Here is a 15,066-nt window from a genome sequence, read left to right as displayed (position 1 = left end):
TGGGAAGTGGCCCCAATATATCTGGGACAGACCACCCTTGAAAAATTCTCAAGGGTTTTATATATAAACTTAACTGATACATCTGGCCAACCTTTGCCAACATTAAATCTAAGGACTTAAGTATGGCTCTTGAAATGGCATCTAGCTGGTCAACTACCATTATATAATAAAATCTTTTTAATTTTAAAAGATAATTTGAAAAATTTATTTTAATTATTATATACAAATAATATCACTAGTACTATCAGTAGTATCTTTGTTTTCTAATTTAGTATTTTGCTCATTAAAATGGCAAAACATATGTGTTGAGTCCAAATTTTTTTCCTATTCAATACAAACATACTTTATTTTAATTACAGACTGGCTGGCTCACTTACAGTTTCAGTTGGATTTGGAGTTATAATTTTTTTGGAAACATTTGGTTTTTGTTTATTTGGTTTTCTAATAGTTCTCAAAGCTGGTTCTTTGGGCGGCAGCCAGTTAGGAATTATTTTTCCGTGAATCCTCCACAGTCCGTACTGATTCGAAAGATGCTTCTCGTATACCACGTATTCCAGTACGTCTTTTAGCAAATGTTCGCTGCCGTACAACAGACGCCCAAAACGATCATAAACTGCTAAAGTCTAGAAATGGCACGAGGAAAAGACTCAAATTTTCAAAACTTATAACACTTAATAATACCCAAGAAGATAAATCTAATATAACTTACTTGCTGAGTATGGAATCGAACCGTTAGTTGAGCAAACATATTTTCTTTTGTGATTAGATCCATGCATCGAATGTGGACGACCCTTGGAGGTTCTAGCGACTGAACCAACTTCCAACGGATGGTCTTGTTTTCTGCATGGTGCATCATTTCCTACAAAATAAATGTATTTTTCTGTAAGAAATAAGCAATATTAGAAACATATTGCTACTTTTTAAAACAAATAATACCGGGTAACACTTTTCGGTGACTAACTCGTGTAGTTTATCTTCATCTTTCCTAAATTGTTAAAAATATATATAATAAATATTAAAATTTAAATTGATTGTTATAAAAATATATTAGACATAAAAAAATACAATCAAATTTTTAGTGTTTCATTGTAATTATTGAGAAATGCTTAAATTATATTGTTTTGGAAACATTTTGACACAGCTTTGATAATTAAAAGTATTCATGCATTTTTGTAATTTATAAGCCATACATATTTAGATCAAAAGATATATCAATATAACTCCAAGAAAAACACCTCTGCATGAATTATATTACCAAAATATTAGAGACATATAAAAGAAAAGTGATGAATGACAGAACCGAACTACTGACTTCATCATCATAATATTCTTCCAGCCAAATTAATCCTAGTATAGTAGTTATTGACAAAACTTGTAAGATCTGTTAGCACTGCTAAGCCACATTAACTTGATAAGCAGAGTTCTGGGACAAGAGCATATCTAGGAGAGGTAAGTATGGTCCATCTAGAGCAGGGGTGTCCAACCCGCGGCCCGCGGGCCGCATGCGGCCCAAGGCAAGTTCCAATGCGGCCCAATAAACGTGTAAACAAAACCAAAAAATTGTTTTATTTTTGTTTTATTTATTTATTTCGATGGCATAAACTCAAAAAAGAAGTTTCACAAAGCCGTAAACTTTTATACATATTTAATTTTTGAGCGAAAAGGAAATATTTTCAAATACCTGGAGATGTGTGAATGACGAAGAAATACTGAATAAAGCTGAAGTTGTGACTCAAAGGAGTATAGACCCAAATTTGAAAAAAGGAGAGAAAGGCCAAAAGAAAAAAAGTGGTGTAAAAGGTTAAATAGACTTTTGTTATGCAAATATCGGCTTTAATTTTCCAATCTTCCTCACTACTTTTATCTTTCGGCCTTTCTCTACTTTTTCTCAAATTTGGGTCTATAATCCTTTAAGTTCCAACTCCAGCATTATTTAATATTCCAGCATTGCAAGATTTGGCTACTCTGCGACAAATTTGGCTACCCTTTTTTTAGTTTGGCGTAAAAATTATCATTTTGCGCATTGGCTACTTTCTAGGTTACATATTATTTATAAATACAGTATATTAGTCGAATAAAAATGCACTTTAAAATGGTGTTTTGTCGTTTTTTATTAATTAGAGACCAGAATAGAACAAATATTTGTGTTTTTCAAGTAAATTTTTGTCTGTTTCCTTTATAATAGATGAATTTATTTAATTCTAAGTAAAAATTGGAAGAGTCTGTAGAAGTAAATTTTTAAAATATCCTTTTTCGTGATAAAGTTTTAATACTTATTACTATAATCCTTGCTAATCCTTAAATATACTTGTATATTTAAGGATTGGGTCACAAATATATTATATAGGCCTATACTTGTGGNGCATAAACTCAAAAAAGAAGTTTCACAAAGCCGTAAACTTTTATACATATTTAATTTTTGAGCGAAAAGGAAATATTTTCAAATACCTGGAGATGTGTGAATGACGAAGAAATACTGAATAAAGCTGAAGTTGTGACTCAAAGGAGTATAGACCCAAATTTGAAAAAAGGAGAGAAAGGCCAAAAGAAAAAAAGTGGTGAAAAAGGTTAAATAGACTTTTGTTATGCAAATATCGACTTTAATTTTCCGATCTTCCTCACTACTTTTATCTTTCGGCCTTTCTCTACTTTTTCTCAAATTTTGGTCTATAATCCTTTAAGTTCCAACTCCAGCATTATTTAATATTCTTTCCAGCATTGCAAGATTTGGCTACTCTGCGACAAATTTGGCTACCCTTTTTTTAGTTTGGCGTAAAAATTATCATTTTGCGCATTGGCTACTTTCTAGGTTACATATTATTTATAAATACAGTATATTAGTCGAATAAAAATGCACTTTAAAATGGTGTTTTGTCGTTTTTTATTAATTAGAGACCAGAATAGAACAAATATTTGTGTTTTTCAAGTAAATTTTTGTCTGTTTCCTTTATAATAGATGAATTTATTTAATTCTAAGTAAAAATTGGAAGAGTCTGTAGAAGTAAATTTTTAAAATATCCTTTTTCGTGATAAAGTTTTAATACTTATTACTATAATCCTTGCTAATCCTTAAATATACTTGTATATTTAAGGATTGGGTCACAAATATATTATATAGGCCTATACTTGTGGCCCAAAACTCCATGACTTCTTCCAATGTGGCCCAAAGGAACGAAAAGGTTGGACACCCCTGATCTAGAGCTTCCATCAGACATTAAAATCAACCAATTTTTCTATGCTAAATACAAAGACCAATTGCTATGCAAGGCATTGTGATGTATTGATTCTGGTATAATATGTGATTTATTCAAATTGAATAGTTCTGCTAAACTTTCAACAAACATTCAAACTGTTTTGTAAAGTTACCTTTGAATTATATTAAATTTGACAACAAATTAATCTTCTCTCCTATCAGCATCTGCCTTTACAAAATCCTAGATTAGAAGACTGGAGTTAGGTTCAATTAGATATCATTATTGTATTATATTTGATGTTTTGTAATATAACTTATATCTGATTAATAGGTCTTCCCCATATATTAAATTGTTTCAATGTTTTATAAACTCAAATATATTTTTCTAACTTCAAAACTGAATTGAGTATATCTAAGTATTTTTGTTTACTCTATTGTATACTTTAGTGTTTTTATCCACCAATTATATGAATTAACTACAATTAGGAATTCTATAATTTGAGTAAGTTTATTGGGCAGCATCTATTTATAACTAGACTTTATAAATGAAGATTTAAGAAAACTGTTTAGACCAAACCTCAAAATCTAATTATTCTATAGTGAATTTATGAGCAGAAACATTCTAAATTCTGTAAATCATATCATCCAAATTTTTTCCTAAGAGCCATACTTTCATCAATTCATGTAGGATGATCTGCAAATTCATTATAGTAATTTATTGAATGCTTATATCAATGTTTAATTTTTGATCTGGTTTTTTTTTCTTTTGATACTTTCTGCTCTACGAAAACTAAAAGAGCCTTTTCTCATGCCCATCAGGGGTTCAACCAGACCCACAATGAAGTCAAATTGGGTGGTGCGGGATGGGATGAACCACCCACAAAAATTTCTGGGCTTGCTCATCCAGATTTGATCTGGGTCCCTGATGCAAGAGACTGATGACTTGACCATTCAGGTGTCTAACATTTAATCTATGATATGCTCTTAATTTAAAAATCATTTGATTTTGTTAAAAGCATTTTTATGAAATTAAAAAACTACAGAAATTTTAAATTTTAAATTATAATAATTCTGAAATTGATGTTTTACTTTTGTACTTTATGTTTTAATTTAAAGATAGGAACAGCAAATCCTAAAATTGTTTCCAATTTATAAAATTTGATTTCTTGTTTCTGCTATTTCTTAGCTCATTAAATTACCATCATAAAGACTATGCATTTAAAAGGCAGTGGCGTGCCGTGACATTTGATGATAGGGAAGCTGTGTTTCTATAAGAAGCCGACTTCCAGGGGCAATCAGTCAGCAATGGTCTAGGGTCCATTCGTATTCGTTTGTTCGATAAGCCAGTAAAAACCGTAGACTTCTCTAAATGTATTTTTAATTAATAGATTATCTAACGCACTTAATAAATAAGCAAGTTCAATATAATTAACTCTCTTATATTAGATTTAATAGATTCTATACGCCCTCTAAATGCCAATTCTCGCTTCGATAACATCTACTAATTAAAATATATCTATTAGCCGTAACTATCTTGTTATAATTTTCAATATATATTTTATATTGTGTACTAATGTTAAATTCTATTCTATTTTGATTTCCAAATTGCTTCAATTTTACGAAAGAATCGATGCGAGATTTAGGATTTTCGTGTCTTTTGCCAGCTTTACTCAAATTATTTAAATCGTCAAAGCCAATCTCATTCTACACACTAATTTTATTTGAAAATAGTAGGCAAGGCCAACAAAACAAATTTTGCATTTTTATGCATCCACAAAGCCATTTTATATCTTCATAAATTTTATCATGAAAATGTCGAACAAATTTTTTCTTTTTCATTATATGGTCTCGAGCCAAAACTTTTTGAAATAAATTTTCGATATCACAATTACATTCTAAATTGCTAGCTATAATATAAGGGCTAAAATTAAAAATAAAATTATAAAAACTTACTTGTTAAAATAAAATGTGTGATGATATACAATTATACATACCTGGTACAAAATATTCAATTGTATGAATATACTTTTAAAGAAAATTATAAATATAGTTTTGTGAAGAAACGTACATAAAAATAACATAAAATAGTCTTTACTTTTTAAATATTAAAACAATCCACCTAGTTAAAATTGCTCCCTACCAGTGGCTCGTGGATGGAATCAGAGACGGTCTTGGTAGGTGTGCGGTGCGGTGCATGCTTGCCAAATCCCGAGGGTGCCGATACCGGTTAATGTCTCTTTTGTCTCATCACTAGTATATCTCAAAGGACGCGACAGGGTTGTTGTAAATTTTAAACGTTTCTCATCATAGCTGTAAAAATCTAAATTTGTTAAACTTAAAAGTCATTTGTTTTCTAACTACTGTAATTCGTTTTAAGACCAGGTGTCCACGGAAATTTCCAAAATTTACAACTTTTACTCACTTTCATTGAACTGGAAAAATTTCTGTCTTTATTACATCTAATATTACGAAGAAATCAGTCCCACTGTACTCGGCTAGATATTGGTCCGGTTAGGCTTTTGTTTAAGTAAAATTCCGGCTCTTTCATCAGGGTTTTGTTTACGTCCCCAATTCCCTAATCGCTTAATTATTTAACTACTTCTTAAGTAGAAATAAGTCGAAACCAGTTACTTTGTACTCGAATATTTGTAGTCTCGGGAAAAAAGTGGAAAGACAAATTTTTACGACAACGGATACATAAATCGTAAATTTAAGGAAAATAAATTCTAGAGCCTTTTCTGTACCTGGTGCATCTCTCTCATTCATTAAATTTAGTTGTAAATGACGCTGTCGAAGTAACGGTTAATTTTTTAACATTATACAAGAATTGTACACGTTTTTTTCTACATCCCCTTAAAGATGGGATGTACGAAATCGTAATATCACTGGTTTAACATCGAAATCCGTGAGTAATATAAAATCGGAGAGCGGAATAAATATATCAAATATTTTAATGGATTTTTTAAACTCCTGTCAACTATACAGAACTATCGTAAAAACATACCAGTAAATTCTTATCGGTTGGGTTAAGTTATAAATCTACTCGTTATTCACGTAATCGAAATATCTAGTGGGCAGGCGGCTAACAGCCCAGAACCAGTCCTTGATAGAATTGGAATCTTTATATGTGTGCAGCTTTTACTCAAGGTCGTAGACTTCCACCGGCTAAACCGGGTGAGGCTGGTGCTCTGTAAAGCGCATGCGCAAATCTGGCTTTTCGTAATCTGAAAATACAGGAGATTCCACTCTGCCACTAATATTCTAATATACAATAGCAATTTTTTTTTTCACGTGTAGTATAGAAATTTGTAATAAGATACATAATGAGGTTATAATAAAATATTGTGAGATTATTTTCATATAATTAAAATTAATATTTATTTATTTTTTAGAGAATACGAGGGAAGCGGCGCTTCCAACGCTTCTAATGACGGCACGCCACTGTTAAAAGGACATATTTAAAATTGAAAATTCTATTGATTTTAATTCAAAACATGCAGATAAATTCTACTTACAAATCCATAAGATAATCTATTATTTATTTAGCAGGTATTCAATAAAGAAATAACAAACATTACTCTGCCAGAGCCTTGTGAGCTTCCACGTAAATTTCCTGAGCCTTGTCGGCAAACTGCGGAATGTCGAAATCATATTCGAATTTGCGCAACTTCCGAAGTTCCAACAGCGACTTTCCTTTCTTAGTGAGCTGCTCCATCTTTTGTTTAGCACCCTACATCAAATATAACACAAATATAATTTATATATTTAAAACATAAAAATTAATTAACTTTATGAAATTGACGTCTATATAATTTATCTAAAACTTCAAAAGTAAAATTATAATATTTAGTATATGTCATTTTGCAAGATTATGATAAAAAGCTCTTCTAAATATTATAATTTAACACATTTCCTGCTACCTGATATAAATGTGTCAAATGTTTCCATCAAAATGTGTTTTGATGGGTACATCAGGTAGTAAACTAACTTTTGATCTTAAGAGAAAACATTATGCTAAAGGTATAAATCTCATTGTGAGAAACATGATTAAGTTTTGTATCAGAAGTGATAAACTAAATTATTGGTATTTGAGTGAAAACACACTGATTAAATAGTAATGACACCACAGCTGATTTTAGCCAGTTGCATATCATTATTTAGATCACAGATTCTTAATAATTAAACTGTTTTATTAATTTATTATTTCCAAAATGGAAGTAATGGAATGTGTTTTGATGTTTTCAATGGTGGATTGATCTGCAGGTGACAACACAGATTTGTTTGCTAAAATGAACTTTTTATGGTCATTCAAAAGAAATTTGTGGGCTTTCTTGAATTTTTCTATAAAATATGACAGAATGGGTTCATAGGAAAGTACATAAATAAATAGAATACTAAATTTCCCAAAAAAGTCGAGAGAAAAAAGAAAAAATTTGATGATATTGCAAATCCAAACATAAATGTGTCTAAAAGGCTTCTCATACATACAATACTGCTGTAAAGAAACAAATAGACAGACAAACAAAATTTCCCTTTTATTTATAAGATTATCATGAACATTAGAAATCAATAAACAATTTCTGATTTTAGAAATAATCATGTACAGTGGGTGATCGTTTAATGAACATAATCCGTTCCAAGACTGTTTGCTATCCGAATTGTGCATTAACCAATTATCTATTTACCATAGGTTTTTATGGGAATTTGATTAATTCATTCTGGAGACCCCAAAACATAAAAAATATATACTTTCTTACTACGTTTATTTATATATATAAAAATAAAAATACATATATACACAGTCTTGCATTTTTATTAGTCATGTTTTTTCCATTTGTGGGGGGTTAAAGAATCTGTCTAATGTTGATTGCTTTTCTCTCTTCTTCAAGATTTTTCAGAAGTAATTAATAGCATTGTCATTGTAGAAATCCCTAAGCCTATTAACCTCAACCTGGTTTGGATGCCATTCTAAGACCATTGTTCTGACATCCTCCCACTTCAAAAGATGTTTAATAGCAGATATCGGCATTAATCCTCTTTTTCAGAAGAAAACATATCTTGCCAAGTTTCTTGGTGTCCTTCATTCAAGAGTTTTTGGCGTTCTTCTTCATCAGATCAGTTTTAGGTTCCATTATGAGCTCTTCAATGTTCTTTATTTCTCAGATGTGATTTTTGTTACTCCTTCAGTTGCTTGAGTCTTCTTGATTATACAGTGCCTTTCTTAGATAAGATTGAACTGTGGCCAACTGTAGATCTGTTTAATCCATACTGCCCACCAACATCAGACATCTGCCCACTCTCTCTCTACCTTTGCTATTATACTCTCACCTTTAGAAAATAAAAACCAACGCAAAACTTAACTAGTGCCTGCCTGACAGTCTTGCAAATACTATAAAAGAATTGTTTCTGTCAGAAAAATAAAAGGCTGGAATTACAGGGGAGAGTTTCAAAGTTCGGAGGAATACTATCTGATCAGTGTATACCGGGCTGAGCGTTGATGTCGACGTCTCCTGCACTCCAAAAAGTTTCGAATTGTTGCCTGAAGATAAGGGAAGACTAATCAGTATTCATTATGTCGCTTCTTCTTGTGTTTGTTCTGACATGTTCATTGTATTGATACAAACATAAAGATCTTTCATGAAAGTGTTCGTTATCCAATTTGTTTGTTAACAGATCATCCACTTTAAATGATTTTCAATTTTTGGAGAAATGGTTTTGAAATACAGGTACTCACACAAGAATATTTTAGATTTTAATTGTTAATCTAAAGGACATTCTAAACTAGGAAAGTTTGACTTTATTTACCATTTAGTATCAACAAAACAAAAAATAAAGATTCATCACACAATTAATAATAAGTTCTTAAAATTTTCTTTCAGTGATTTCTTTAGTTGATCTGATTGAACCATTTTAATTTTGTCATGTTTGATATACATTTTAGTTCTATCTTCCTAGCAATTCATGGTAAAATCACTCAATACAACTCTCAAGCATTCAAGAGAAAAATGAGTTTAAATTTTCAGTGTACCTTATCTACCACGTTGCATCAACAAAGTGTTGATAGCTAAGTGGGTTGAGTGAGTCACATGATATAAGCTTGTCTTCTTGTAAAGGTGATAATTGCCAAATGAATTCATATTACATGACTTGATATCATGTGACTCAACTCACTTGTGTTGCTGATGAATAAGTCAAGACTAGACAAGAAGGAAACTTTCTATATACTCAACATCTGTTGCAGCAACAGATATCAAATGTATAGAATGTAAAATGTGTATACAATATGTAAAATAAAAATTGTGGCAAACAGGGAAATAATTTGAAATCTCTTAATTGCATAGTAAATAAATGTTTTAAATACAAAATATTAATGTTTCTTTGATAAAAATTTTTAAAAATATGTTGCACAATAATTCACTTCAATGCAAATTAGAAAAACATTTGAAAAATCAAGATTTGAACATGCAAAACAAGGTATAGTAACCGAGCACTCAAATAAGCCGCTGCTGACATTTCATTGCTATAACACAATTCATACTGAACACAGAAAACGTTAAACTCATTTTTCTCATAAATGCTGGTCTGATCTCAGTCTACACCTATAATAGGAACACCCATCCAGCATACATTTTTTAGATGTTGACATCATTATCGAAGGCCAACATGTCTTCACATTAGTTCATCATAAACCAACATACAATTGTATATTTATTCCAGCTCATTTTGCACAACCTGTACTCTCTTAAAATACCTGGGATCAGAGCACTGGTTAAGAGAACTTTTATGCACTCTTCAGACCTTAACAGTAGAAAACAGAAATTAAGCTACACTACCAAAGCAGAGTATGGAAACAATCAATGGGCCATCAAGAGCCTAATTAAAAAGTTCTTACATCAGTCCAGGACTAAAACAACAAATGCATCTAATTTTAAAAAAGTGACTTATAACTCTTTCATTTTACGCAACTTCAAGGAAAGTGCCAGAGACAACAATATTCATTTGGCTTTTAACCTATACCTTGGTATTCCTGACATATCTCAGGTAGAAACATGATGACTTTGACCTGTGAACCCGAGATATCTCATTTCTGCCTCAGGACGTTTTTGACACTAAATGTCGTTAGTTGGCATAATTTTTATATTAAAATTAACTTCCGAAATATAATTTTTTTGTTTTTACATTTATTAATATATCTGTTTTGTTTGTGCAAAACAAAAAATAATTTCAGACAATACAATAGCCACGATTATTTTTTTAAAACATAAAATTTTCATTAGGCTTAACATCAACAAAAATTCAACATGGCAGCCAGACACAATGGAGAAAAATTTCAACATGGGATAGGTTTAATAAGTAGTTTTGAGAAGTGTAAAATACTTAGGCTTTAGAATATATTAGCTAAGAATACAAAATTAGTTTGAATATCTTTATTTTAGATTTTTAAATTTCAAATTTTCTAAATATCATTAGGAATATAAAATAAGCAAGAAGGAAAATAATTTATAATTGAATTTTCTATTAAAAACTTAAAATTTTTTACATATTCTGATATATAATTAATTTTGTTATAAACTAAAATTATTATTCAACTTCAGAATTCACAGTCAGTAGTCACGAAAGATTTAGGCCGATGGAAACCTGCAGATGATCTTGCCCTGATTTTTGCAGTACAACAGGTAAAATGTTATCAAAATTTAATATTGGAAAGAAAAACTATTTAGTTCTAATTATTGTAAAAATTTTATGATTATAGATAAATGATCTAGAATCTGTATATCGGGGTGTTAAATTCTCATGTAAATTTACCCTTCAAGAAGTTCAAGAACGATGGTATGCCTTGCTTTATGATCCTGTGATATCAAAGTGAGTATCTTTATCTTTATTGAAATAAATANAAGTCCAACAGTTTAGAACCTCCTCAAAAATGAGAAAGATGCAATTAACAAGTACAACCTTCCGGCAATTTATTTGATACCTATAATGGATGATAGAACATGCCAAAACCTATGTTATGTTGGAGCTATCACGAGGTATTTAAATAAACACAAAGGAACACCAATATTCCATTAAAAAGAACAAACATCTACAACATTATCAGTGTTTGCATCGGATGATGGTGTACATCATCTTTTTGACCAATCCTCTCTAATACATTGTTTAAAACAGTGAGTTGATGTATGAAACCTAGAAAAGCTAGAAATCTATAGGGCCTGCAAAGAAAGACATCATAATCAATTATAAAGACAATAAAATGCTGGCACAAACATGGAAGGCTTTAAAGGATTTTACAGGCTTTCCATCAATTTTAAGCCAAAGAGGACAATGTAGCCATAAATTCCATCCAATTAAGAGAAGACAGCTGTAAAATTTAAAAAGTTTATATTTTGGTAGAATGTACCATTTTTGAATATAACCTGACAATGGTAATTTAAGATTATTGAAAACATTTGTTCTCATTACACTTAAATTTTTCATTACATTTAAAAACTGAAGTTTGATTTTTTAATATAGCATTTTTGTGCTTGTCCAATTACTGGAGTTAATAGATAGAATAATTATTTTGAAATTATAAATCATTTACTAAATTATACAGGAAATCCTCATTAATTTGAACTCAGATAGTTCAAAATCTCTTTAATTTGTAATTGTGCTTTTGTCTCGGCCGGAGATATAGAGGTTTACATATTAAGGAGTTCAATTAGTTTAAATTATGACTACTTCAAAATTCCAAGTGAAAATTCTGTCTGAACTGTGATATGTGTGTGTTAACTGGTTCATTTAAAGTCCCTCCATGCTATAAGAGAACAACAGACCAAGAATAACTGTAATCGGGTCAATATGGCTTTGTTTTTACAGTAATACATTTTCGGGTGCCATCTTACCCATAGACTACCCTTTTTTTCTCTTATCTCATAAAATATGGCTGGTTTTCAGGATTGAGCTACAAGTAGCAGATTGAAATATTTGTAGGAGTCTAGGCTATTACATTCAGGTGACTTACTACTTACTACAAATTATTTTTAAAGTGGCTCAAAAGCCACTTTAAAATTAATTTGAGCTACATTTTGAGAAATTTTGCTTTACTTTTTATAAAACCTATTTGGCAATCTGTGAGGTTCTCACCAGACATGTGCTGTTTACTTTCATATTTATATTATTATTATTATTATTATTAATTATTAATGAACAAAAATAGCATTCTGTATACATAACCATATTCCATTTGCTTAATAAATTACATCAGTTGCATGGCATTTGTCATATTGTACAGATATATGTAAATCTCAGATAATTCAAATTTGCAATTATTTTGTCCCTTGAATTTTGAACTAATGAGGATTTCCTGTATCTGTCAAGATGTTGGGATGAAAAATATATTTTGTATAATCATTTCAACTGTCACTTCATGTCATGTAAATGTAAATTAGGCAGCCATGCAATGAATTTATATACCAGTGTTTATAAATCTGATGTATTAAATTTTCATAGTGTACTAAACTCTAACCATGTAAAAAGAATGATGAATTAGAGTATGGAAGTTTTCCACTTTCAGATAACTCACTCTTATGTATATAATACTTTGATACCCCTAAATTACTTTTTGTACATCAGATTCATACTTTCATACAACAGTCAACAATCAAAACTTTTGAACTATTGTATAGTGGTGCTTTCCATCAGTTTTGATTATAGTATCATCAAAATCATTTCTGAAAATAAACCTTTCTCATCTGTTTTCTGTTTATTTAAATGTTAAACCATGAATTAATGTTTTATGCATGGTAGCATATTCACTGTACAAAGTAAATCTTCTCACTTTAATACAAGAATAACAATGAGATTTTATAATTTTCTTTTTTAGCTTTCTGGAAATAGAACTCTTTTATGATACACAACTCACAAGGGAACTTCCAGAGATGACTCCTCTAATTTTGCTAAGTTTAATATATATCTTAGTATTATTATTCCAGTAATCCATGAAAAGCCACTCGTGCAACTCACAGGTGTTGTTGTTGACAGTACTGAGGAAAGGGTGCATGTTTTGTTTACTTTTCCACACTATTAATATGTCATTAACATACCTCGAATATAAACTGATGGTGTGTTCAAAAACTGGAAGGTTTTCATTTTCAAATTGACTAACAAGTTTGCACAAGGTTCCTGAAAGGGAGCTCTCCTGCATGGGGACTCTCCTGTCTTGCAAATAAATATTATCTTCAGTTTGAAAATTTTGGCAATAAAATATTTCGACATCCAACATGAAACTGAATCACAAAGCACACTTCAGGAAAAACAGCAGAATGTTGAGCTCCTTTGCACCACACAACTAGTGATGTCATGCAGCAAGTGATGTTGAGAATGGAAGGCAGTTTTCATACAATGCTGATCATGTTTCCAGATTGGGGATTTTTTATCAACTGACAGAAAATTTTTGATAATTTTTTGGTGTGACTTTTTTACTTTGATCTTTTTATGGTAGACTAAAATATAAAAATTTTGACATGACAGAACATGTGAAATACAGTTTAAGCATTGAAATCAAAATGTGTTATTTGGAATTATTCATTAAAAAATTATTCAAAAGTGATCCCTATTTCTAAGTGACAACTTTCCAGACTCCAAACCAATAAGACTACCAGCACATGCATTAATTAATAAGTAAAACAAATAATTTGAGCAACAAATTATTTGTTTTACTTATTAATTTGAAGTGGCCAAAAAAAAAATTATAAATTGGTGAAATGGTTGGCAATTTTTTTAAATTTTCCAGTTAAATTAATATCTCCAATAAATACAAGATAAAAATGTTAATACTATTATTATTGATGTTTATTTTGTATTAAGTGGTTAGCATTTTTATTTTATCACTAGAAATATTTTCATTAAATTAATTCACAAAACATACCTCTTTTGAAACAATAGATACTTTCCCATCACCTTCAGGAGGTATGTAAGGATCAGCTAATTCACCTAAAAAATTGGGTCAACTTTAGTTTCTTCATTTAATATATATAATAACTAATTATGTAAAGTTAATTATTACATAAATAACAACAACTCAAAGCCCGAGAACTATAGATTAAACCACAAAACAATCACCTTAATATCAGGCTATAATATGGCTAATTAAATGATTAGTATAAAGTAATTTGACACTAGAGGTAGGGGTTAGGCGCCATCTCTTAAGTAAATTAATAATTATAAATAAATAAATAAATTATTAAATAAATTTAGAACCTTCTGGAATAAAAGAACTGGCCTGGGACAGGGCTTGAACCCACAATCTCTGCTTGCCAGTTACGCCACCCGGACCCCGAGCAAGTGTTTGCTTCCAGAAGTATATTAAATTAGATATAACCTTACTTGGTTAAATACATCACCGACTGGGGACGACTCCTTCGCCCACGACCCTAACGGTACTCAGCCGGCTAACGTAACACCCGGCGAGGTATATATATATATAAACATCAACTCACAGCCCGAGTAGATAATAACAACACCAAACGATCGCCTAATTATCGGGCTATAATATGGCTATTTTAAATGATTGGAACTAAGTAATTTGACAATTAGAGGTAGGCGTTAGGCGCCATCTCTTAATTAAATTAATAATTAAATAAATAAATTTAGAACATTCTGGAATAAAAGAACTGGCCCGGGACGGGGCTTGAACCCGCAACCTCCGCTTGCCGTGCGGTGCGCTTGCCAGTTACGCCACCCGGACCCCGAGCGAGTCTTCGCTTCCAGAAGTATATTAGATTTAGATATAACCTTACTTGGTTAAATACATCACCGACTGGGGACGACTCCTTCGCCCACGACCCTAACGGTACTCAGCCGGCTAACGTAACACCCGGCGAGGTATATATATA

At 30.9% G+C, this 15,066-nt stretch overlaps 1 protein-coding gene across 2 annotated transcripts in view; it reads right to left on the bottom strand.

Moving 5' to 3' along the window:
* Nucleotides 1-327: 327 nt before the first annotated feature.
* Nucleotides 328-15,066, bottom strand: part of LOC111622649 (probable 39S ribosomal protein L45, mitochondrial) — a 24,424-nt gene continuing 9,685 nt past the window's right edge. For both annotated transcript variants that reach the window (XM_023365064.1, XM_023365063.1), the window contains exons 4-8: nt 14,100-14,164; nt 6,772-6,923; nt 937-985; nt 710-859; nt 328-623 (exon numbers count right to left, since the gene is read on the bottom strand). In XM_023365064.1, coding sequence (XP_023220832.1) covers nt 354-623; nt 710-859; nt 937-985; nt 6,772-6,923; nt 14,100-14,164 — 686 coding nt within the window. In that variant the 3' untranslated portion in view covers nt 328-353. The remainder of the gene's footprint in view (nt 624-709; nt 860-936; nt 986-6,771; nt 6,924-14,099; nt 14,165-15,066) is intronic.

This window comes from Centruroides sculpturatus, unplaced genomic scaffold (assembly GCF_000671375.1).
Source record: "Centruroides sculpturatus isolate CEXI.00-Female unplaced genomic scaffold, Cexi_2.0 scaffold340, whole genome shotgun sequence".
Taxonomy (NCBI): Eukaryota; Metazoa; Arthropoda; class Arachnida; order Scorpiones; family Buthidae; genus Centruroides; species Centruroides sculpturatus.
The sequence above is the reverse complement of the archived record's forward strand: the minus strand, read 5'-3'. Positions and strand labels throughout refer to the sequence as shown.